Raw genomic sequence first — 9,447 nt, forward strand, 5'->3', positions numbered from 1 at the left:
CCCCTGTGCTGCTTGTTTTATTTTCTCTTTCTTCTTTTTCCTTTTGTTTCTTTTAATTTTACTGTCTGTTTAAGTTTCTATTGTTTTTTTTGTTTTGTTTTTTTGCTTATAAAAACTGTTATGGGTAGCATATATTCAATTGTACTTTTGCTGTTTTGGAATTGTATTTTGAATTTGTTTAATAAAAAGTTATTTAGAAAAAACTGCATCTGAAGCTAAGTTCCTATGGGTGCCGGCGTAGAAAGGTAATGAGTTGGCAGATGGGTGTGCAAAACGTGGTGCAAGAAAAGAAATTATAGATTTTCCACTCAAGTATGGGGAGGCTGAAGTAATATTATAACAAATACGAAGAGAATATGATAAAAAGCCTGGGATGATGGGATGGCGGGCCGTTTCTATTGCTTGATTCATGGAAATGTAACAGAGCAAACGTGTATAGAGGTGAGTTTAGCCCGAAAGAGGAGGACATATTATCACGATTGAGACTGGGACAGACGGGACTTAATAGCACATTGAAAGTGATAGGAAAACATTTAACTGGGAAGTGTGAGCATTGTGAGGAAGATGAGACGGTTGAACGTGCACTTATATGAACAACAGAAAGACATCTTCAGATAACAGTTTAAATAAAATTAAATTAACAAAAGAAAAAGTTAAAAGCGTTTGACTGGTTAGAGGCCTTTCCAGCTCACACTCCATACCGGAAGGTGGCAGTAATGTGCCTACAAGTTGTTTGCCAACCGCCAATAAACAGCAGAAGAAGAAGCAGAAGAACAGGAGAAGAAGAAGCTACGTTGCTAATGCGCATAATAGAAGGAAGTGTCCACTTGAAATGGGTCAAAATAATACTACGTTCGACGACAAATTAGTGTGTCTTGTAGCCCAGCGTAGCGATAACATGTCTAGATTATTAACGGTCGGACTCGGAGTTCGAAGCTAGTTTAACGACGTCGTCATGATACGTGAAAACAAACGGTTTTCCAGTTCTGGCTCGGAGACACCTACTAATGCAAGAACATAGCGATCCACCACAGAGACAGCGGTCCACGGGGCTCCGAGGGGGATCGGCAGTCCCGACCAAGAGCTCCAGATCGGACACGATGGGGGGAGCGATGGGTCCGCTCCTCCACTGGGTGCAGGACGTGGCTGCCGTGACTTTCCACAAAGCCCGACGGACGCTCTTTCAGGCCGCCGTCCTCTTCTGCACCCTGTCTCTACTGCTGTGGGTGTCCATATTTCTCTACGGAAGCTTCTACTACTCCTTCATGCCCACGGTGAGCTTCTCCACGCCTGTGCACTTCTACTACACCTCTGATTGCGATGCTGCAGAATCGGGTCTGTGCTCCTACCCCACAGCCAACATATCTTTCATGAAGAACGACAGGGACCAGGTGATGGCCAACGGCCAGCCTTACAGGGTGTCCCTGGAGCTGGAGATGCCAGAGTCCCCAGTGAACGAGCAGCTGGGGATGTTCATGATCAAGATGTCCTGCTATACCAAAGGCGGGACGACGGTGTCATCGGTGGGACGATCGACGATGCTGCATTACCGCTCTGGCCTCCTGCAAACCCTGAGCACCTTATTCTTCTCGCCTCTCCTCCTGACTGGGATGGCGGAGCAGAAGCAGCTCATAGAAGTGGAGCTCTACCAAGATTACAAGACCAACGCCTATCAGCCCACCGTGGGTGCCGTCATCGAGATCCAGTCCAGACGGGTCCAGATGTACTCGGCTCAGCTCCGCATCCACGCTTACTTCACCGGCGTACGATACCTTTTGTACAACTTCCCCCTGACGTCGGCGGTGATCGGAGTGGCCACCAACTTTGCCTTCCTCAGCGTCATTGCCCTGTTCGGATACCTGCAGTTCATGTGGGGTGGCCTCTGGCCCCCGGACCAGGTCAGAGTCAGGGTCATGATGGGGGACAACACCCGGATCCAGAAGCGGAGGGAGGAGGCCCGCAAGCGCATGGAGAGGGAAAATTCGCAGAAAGAGCTTAACGCGCCTGCGGTGATCGGCTCGATCAGTGAGGCGGATGACCACCAGGGAAATGGCACTGTAGCTGAGTCTTCAGCAGAGGGCCCCGCTGTAGTCCTAGATGCCTCTGGGGCTCCAGCTACCCACACCGAGGGAGAAGAGTCTCATGATTCCGAGGGACCCGAGGAAACCGATGGCTCAAATGTGCTGAACGGCAGCCTGCAGTCTCAGTCCGGAGAGACAGCCGTTCGCCACAGACCTGGACCTTGGATGAGTCTCTGAACCATAAAAAAAAAAAAAAAACAGAATAATGCATATACTGCTTAGCACTTTGAATGCACGAACGTAGACGTAGACTCAAGCAAAACCCACAGTTTGATAGAACATAATCAGACATGTGAGCCATGTTGCTTTAGTTTGTCACCGCTCTAATCTGACCTCTGTTTACGTTCCCGTTTTTGTTTGCAACACTGTTACAAGTCGTACGTTTGTGGCGTTTTGAGTTTCCCAGTTCAGGAGGAGTTACATTCCAGCTCTGGCATGTCTGTCCGTTTTCCCACACACCCTTTTAAAGTGACTGAACCTGCTTGTGCTTTCTCTCTGGATTATAGTACTTTCTTTATTAATATAGTGGCTAATCCGAGTTATCTGTGAGGTCACGGAAGCTTGATTCAGATTTTGACCAATGTATTATCTAAGTATTATGACACATAGAATACAGGGGGAAAAATGTGCTTTAGTGTCCTCATAGAGTTAGTTTGGAATTACAATATTGTCCAGATTTATGCATCAAATAAAATGTCTAACAGATTTTTTACCAAACATGAAGAAGTGCATCAAAGTGCAAACTGTTAGTTGCAGCATTTTATGACTAAAAATGGTTTGAGGAAGTAAAACAAAATATATATTATTTGATCTGCCCATCAATAAGCTTACAAATTAGGCCCCTTCAGATCCATCTTTGCATTTCCTCAAATGACAGTCATCCCCTAAAAACCACTTTTAAGAGTCTTCTTGTTTAAGAGCTGCCTTTAGAACCGAGGCTGTTGTTTTCAGATGGAGCAAAATTACCAGGTGCAGCATGTGACTTTTGCTCCAGAAGCTTTTTCGAAGCAATTTGATTTGGAAATTTTGCCCAACAACAAGCATCTTTGTCGCTACCAACTCCCCATAAAAAATGTTGGTCCAGCCTGAGGGAAGCAATTTGGACCTTTTTTTGTTTTGTAATACAAAGGCACGTTCTGTCTCAGCGTAATCGGTGCGTTGAAGCTTGAGGACTTTAAACTGCAGTTTTTCATTCCTGCTGCATGTCTTTGTAAAAAGTGCAGCTGGCACTATGCAGTTACGACTTCTTTCTTTCTTTTTCAACCTTGTTTTTATTGCCGACCAGCTCTGTTCATTTTAGACCGATGTGTTCATTAGTATGTGTGTATTTAACGTTAGAGTGGAGTACGTGGGGATAAGTGAAGTTACAGCTTGGAAGTAGATGCGCTCGCTAAAAGTGAGGGATTGTACTGCTAAGCCTCCAAGTGTTTAACCTGCTTGTTAAGGGGAGAGTTGGATTTCCTTTTTATTGTTACTCTTGTGTTTTCTGGATGGAGGATTTTGTACCAAAGATGTTCACAGATATGTTGGATTGTTTGAAAAATATGTACAGATGTTATTTATGCGTTTGTTTAAACAAAGAAAATAAATATCTAATAGCTGGGACCTCATGTTTATTATTATTATTATTATTATTATTATTATTATTATTATTATTATTGGAATTTTGGATGTTAAATGTATAAAATCCTGAGATGGAGAGCCACAATTTATGATTTAATAGGTAAATCTGTCCTTTTGAAATAATTTATGTTCTTAGTTTAAATCAGTTGCAGTGAAAAAGCACCTCTCCCTTTTTATGTTTCAGATTATGAAGCAGATTTAAGTATCGAACAAAGATAACCCAAATAAATACAAACTGAAGATTTCAAATGATTTTATTTGTTATGGAAAAAACGACAAACCAACCAAGATCTGTGTGGAAATATAATTGCACACCTCGTTAAATAATGGATTGACTATGATTGGCCTTTCTCTTGGTTCACATTGGATCGCGTCAACAAGGCCTGATACTGCCCGAGCAATAGAATGCAGCAATAACATACATAGAACCTGTATAACAATACGTAGTAGACCAAAAGATCTCAAAACGCAGTAAAACAATTCAAGAAGAGGTGAGAAACAAAGTCACTGATGCCTATCAGTCTGGAAAAGATTACGGTAGTTATTTCTAAGGCTATGAAACTGAAGTAAACCACACAGAAACACAGTATCCACAATATAGAAAACATGGAACCATTATGAACCTTATACCTCAAGGGACCAGCCTACAAAAATAAAAAACATCCAAGAGTCCATAGGGACAGCAGAAGAACCGAATATGACACAGCACAGTAGCTCATTTCTCTTGGTCACTGTTCAAAGCGACAGAAACGACCAAAAAGACAGAAGAACATTTCTAACAAGACAAGTCTGCACCAAGGAGATGGCTGCAAGGGAATAATGGTTTGCCTGAATCTACAACTAGAATAGCAATTAAGTTTGATCGTCCTCATTTCAGAGTTGGATGAAGACCAAAGTTTATATGGCATTGAGGAAAAGAAAGGTCACTTTTGGAGCTGCAGCAGAGTGGCCTCTTATCTCTGTAACCACCATTAGATAATATCTACTGTGTGTTGTGAATTGGTGCTAAATAAATCAAATTTAATTGAATTTCAGGAGAACTCTTGCAACAAAGGGCAATTCCCCCCTGTGTTAAAATAAGGAACGTTGAGCATCTTGTAAAGTTATATTTTGGTATCGGTTTTACAAATAATCTTTTCAGCACATCAACATCAAATTATTAATAGTATCTGGACTTCGAAACGATTGTGCAAACAATTGTTTGACTATTATTTTATTATTATGACTTTATTCTCATAAAATTACAAATTTATTGTTATCTTTTGACTTAACTCTCCTAATATTTCAACTTTATTTTTTTGCAGTGTTATTTGTTTTTGTAAACAATATTATGAGTTTATTCTCATAATTTCCAGGGGGTAAAATAGTTTTAGGGCCATTGCAAATTAAAGAAAATAAATTATTGGCCATGAAGGAGTAAATTTCCTCAGATATTTTGAGATTAATTTCACATATTTGCAAGAAAATGCATTACAATGTGGAAAAGGACTCGATGCTCACTGTTGGGTATGGTGGAGGATCTGTCATGCTTTGGGCCTTTTTCACGTTCCAATGCTGGGAACCTACCTCCTTTGATTACGCAACATTATGCACTTTTTGAAATATCATTAGATTGTGGCTTCTGCTAATAAACCAACCACAGCTCATCAGTGAGACCTTCAATATGACTATAATGTAAAATATTGTCAAGTTATCAAAGAAACAGTTCTCCACGTTCAAAAGCAACCTCCGTCCATGACCACCTCAGTCCCCAAAAAAATAATTCCATATGAAAACCTGTGGGGTGAGATGAATGGAGGAGAAAACCCAAGACTCTAAATGAGATGGATATATTAGAGTCAAATATCCCTCCTTTGTTATACTTAAACCTTGTTAAATGCTGCTAAATTGGAAAAAGGGGTTTACACTGTATTAAGAACAGTAGCACCAATAAACATGGTCATGTGTTTATGTAAAAAATATATTTGTTAATGTGAAATTCTCTCCCCAATATTCAGTGTTAGATTAAGGTACTACAATACAAAAAAAAATCATAATAATAAAAAAACAAACACATTTATTTTACGATTTTCTAAAGATTTATCAATGGTGCCAATAAATTGGGAGGGTGGTGTATGTTCTGAATTTAAACTCACAATGTTATTTATTTGCATCCATCTTTATTCAATCTTAATCTTTTCATAACAGTTAATATCTGTTAAAAAGAGGAACTTCTGGAAAAATAAAACAGAGAATGCAAGGCGTAAAGAAAATGTAAAAAGATTTGCATTCACAGATAAAAATAACAGGGAAACAGTTTCCAAATATAAATCAAGTTCAAGAATAAAACCTGGATAATTTCAAATAATCTGTAGATCTTCATGGCAATAAAACTACACAAAAGTCTATATAGCAATAGTGGAAAGAATGTACATTTTATCTCACCCAGTAATGATAAAACTTTGCTTAACTTCTGGTTTGCAGACAGAACAAAAGCAGAGACCAAATTCAATTGAAATGACTAAAAAAGCCCTGCTTACGTTGACAATCTTTGCAGGTTATTATTGATGATGTAATTGTGTCAAGGCATAGCATGACTAGAAGAGAATATTCTTTAATATAGAGTATTGTTATAGCAATGCTACAGTGTACACAATAAGTAGTATTTACATGTAATACCAAGTAGAAGGAAAAGCAAAAATACAGAAGCTCTGTACTTTAAATGATTACATTCCTAGAAGAAGAAAGGATTCACAGCCCTTTTAATGTCTTTCTGTGTGCTTCGTTAAAAGCAAGTCTCAAAGGCATCCAGTCCTATACTGCAGAGTGGTGTTTATTTCCATTTAGACAACATTTCCTGGTATTTTGAGGAAGTACAAACATGCATATATTGGCTCTTTCAAACCAGAAGCTTGGGGTGATGATATCAGGCCCCATTAGTGGCCTTTATTCAAAACCACACTCCCAATTTATCAAATGAATTATGCATTCGTCTGGATAATGACTGCACCCTGTGACTCAGCTCATCCATCACTTGTATTAAAGACTTTTTTTAGCCTCAGAAGGTACAGAAGCTATTTTAGAATTAAAATTCATTTTTATCTGCTTCCTTTGAGTTAAAACTCTCTACACAGTGGGTTGAGATAGTATCATTTTGATTAGATTTTCTACTTTGGATAAGTACATGGCACAGGAACATGCATAGTTAGATTAATAGAAATGTGAGGATTTCTGTCCTACACAAAACTACATACTTGCAATTAAAAATACCTTTAAAATTAGTTGAAATACTTTCCTGTGCTTTAAGATAAAAGAGGTCAAACTTTATTACTAAAAACATTCATTTCATTGGCATTATTATTAACAAGTTGCACTCAGTGGCCACTTTATCAGGTACATCTCAATTGCTTGTGAACACAATTAACAAACCATGTAATTATGCATTTATACCTGGTGAAGACAACTTGTATATGTTCATATTAAGGATCAGAAAGGGGATTGAAATGACATTGAACCTGGCATGGTTGGTACCAGAGTATTTCCGAGGCTGAAATTTTCTCTGGTACAGAAAAAGGCTCGGGGAAGAAAGAATATCCAGTGAGCAACATGAATGAAACTGACTTATGTGACTTTATGCAACGTATATAACCCTTTGTCATAGCCAAGGCATGCAGAATATAATCTCTAAATGTAAAACATGTCAAACCAGGTGCCACACATGTCAGCTAAGAACAGGAAACTGAGTCAACAATTCGTACAAGCTTGGCAAAAATGGAAAATAACAGATTGTAAAAAAGGTGCCTGGTTCGTTGATTTTCTATTTAAACAAAATCTAAATAGTGTCACTGACTATGATCACAGTGTAAACATCTTCTGAAGGATACTTCCAGCATCATGCTGCACCATGTCAAAAAGCTCCAATCGTCTCATTTTTGTTTCTTGAACATGGCAATAAGCTCCTTGTACTGCAATGTCCTCTGCGGTCGCCAGATCTCAATCTAAAAGAACATATTTGGGATTTGGAAAGCAGTGGATTTACATCATGGATGCCTATCATGTCAATACGGACCAAGACCTCTGAAGAATGTTGTCGAATCTATGCTATAAAGAATTAAGCCAGTTTTAATGACAAAAGAGGTTCCTAATAAAGTGGCCAGTGTGTCTGTATTTCTCTATTGGAGCAATGTGTTATTTTAAGGCACACAAAACTTTTCCAACTCCAAAACTGTGATTCTTCTCTTGCGTGTAATATTTTTTTACTATTTGACAGCAATCAATCTTACGATATAAAGGCCAAACACCAGAATAATGCTTCCCATCAAAGTCTGCTTTAAGGATTAGGCGCCATCACAGCTGAATGTCACTTTCTTGCCCTAAATTGTTTTGCTTCTCCTCCGAGTGGCCCTCTGCCATCTCAGCTGTGTCCTCACTTGCTGCTTTGGCGCCGTCCTCTTCCTGTTCGTCGTCTGAACTGTCAGCCCAGCGGCCCACCCTTCTGACGCCCTCGCCCACCGTTGGGGCGTTAACACATGGGTTGTGGTCATAAATGACCAGTTTCAAGCCCTGCATGTGAGAAAGGTTCGGGAATTGCCGTATCTTATTCCGATCCACATCAATGACAGCCAGAGAGTGCATGTCAAGCAACTCTGGCGGGAACTCCGTCAGGAGGTTCCCGGCAAGCCAGATGCTTTTTAGTTCCTCCAGCTGCCTCAGATCCTTTGGCAAACTGTGTATTTGATTATAACCGAAGTGCAGCGTCTTAAGATTTGTGAGTTCACAAATAACCTTGGGAAAATCAGTGAAGCAGTTAGTCTCCAACCACAGAGTATTAAGTTCCTTGAGCTCTCTCAGTTCTCTGGGAAGGCGATGCAGCCTGTTGTTGCCCAGGTAGAGGATGCTGAGATGGCGCAACCTGCAAATGGCTGCAGGGAGCTCCTCAAAGCAGTTGAAGTCCAGGGCGAGAAGCTGCAGCTTCCTCAGGCCCTGCAGTTCATCAGGCAGGCTGCTCAGGTTGTTATCACTTAGGTAAAGCTTCACCAGCTCATCAAAGACACAGACGGCCGCAGGCAGCCGTCGCAGCTGATGGTGGCTCAGGTCCAGGGTCCGGTCCAGGGGCATCTCCTTCAGGTCCCCCACCAGGTAGCGCTGGCAGCGTTCAGAGGGAATGAAGGCGATGACCCCTCGCATGGCGTTGCCCATCTTTTTCAGTCTCTCCTCCGATCCTCTGCTTTGTGTCGACGAGAAACAAGGCCTGCGCGAAAGCTGGCTGTTGTCATCTTTAAGTACATTTCATAGAGTCCCGTTAAAGCTTCTCCTCCGCCCATCTGGATGTATTGATCCTTTTACAGAAACAAACCATGTTAGGAACAGTTTAGCATTTCTTTACAACAATGCAACACTAAATGGAGGACAGATAATTACAATTTGGTTCTATTGTTGGTTCAGCATAAATCGTCAGACGTATTTAGAACAATAAAAAGCAATCATAGACCTACTTCCCCAAGTCTTTCAGCCCTCATCCATGACACCTAGCATCTCCAACAGTAAGACATTTGTTTATAAAGCTTAATGAGCTGAAAAGGCATTGTCCTCCCCGTGCAGATGATCCCTGGTGGTGTCCTCTCACCAGCTCTCAGTGGCGTGGAGCTCTGCCCTGACTTTCATGGCTATAGCAACCACTTGCTCTCTCCTCCCCTTTTTGTGCCTAATGACTTTCCCCACTTCTTCTGCAAGATGACAGAAGTGGGAGTGAGAGATGGGGAGG

At 40.8% G+C, this 9,447-nt stretch overlaps 2 protein-coding genes across 2 annotated transcripts; one reads left to right on the top strand and one right to left on the bottom strand.

Moving 5' to 3' along the window:
* The first annotated feature begins 747 nt into the window (after positions 1–747).
* Positions 748–3,686, top strand: LOC105917729 (seipin). The gene has a single exon (XM_012852612.3). The coding sequence runs from the start codon at positions 1,008–1,010 to the stop codon at positions 2,256–2,258; it is 1,251 nt and encodes a 416-aa protein (XP_012708066.2). The 5' UTR covers positions 748–1,007; the 3' UTR covers positions 2,259–3,686.
* Positions 3,687–3,975: 289 nt separating this feature from the next.
* On the bottom strand, positions 3,976–9,447 carry lrrc10 (leucine rich repeat containing 10). The gene is made up of 2 exons (XM_012852610.3): positions 9,179–9,447; positions 3,976–9,022 (listed from the first exon to the last, which is right to left on the bottom strand). The coding sequence occupies exon 2, from the start codon at positions 8,880–8,882 to the stop codon at positions 8,031–8,033; it is 852 nt and encodes a 283-aa protein (XP_012708064.1). The 5' UTR covers positions 8,883–9,022; positions 9,179–9,447; the 3' UTR covers positions 3,976–8,030.

The sequence above is a fragment of the Fundulus heteroclitus genome, chromosome 2, assembly GCF_011125445.2.
Source record: "Fundulus heteroclitus isolate FHET01 chromosome 2, MU-UCD_Fhet_4.1, whole genome shotgun sequence".
Taxonomy (NCBI): domain Eukaryota; kingdom Metazoa; phylum Chordata; class Actinopteri; order Cyprinodontiformes; family Fundulidae; genus Fundulus; species Fundulus heteroclitus.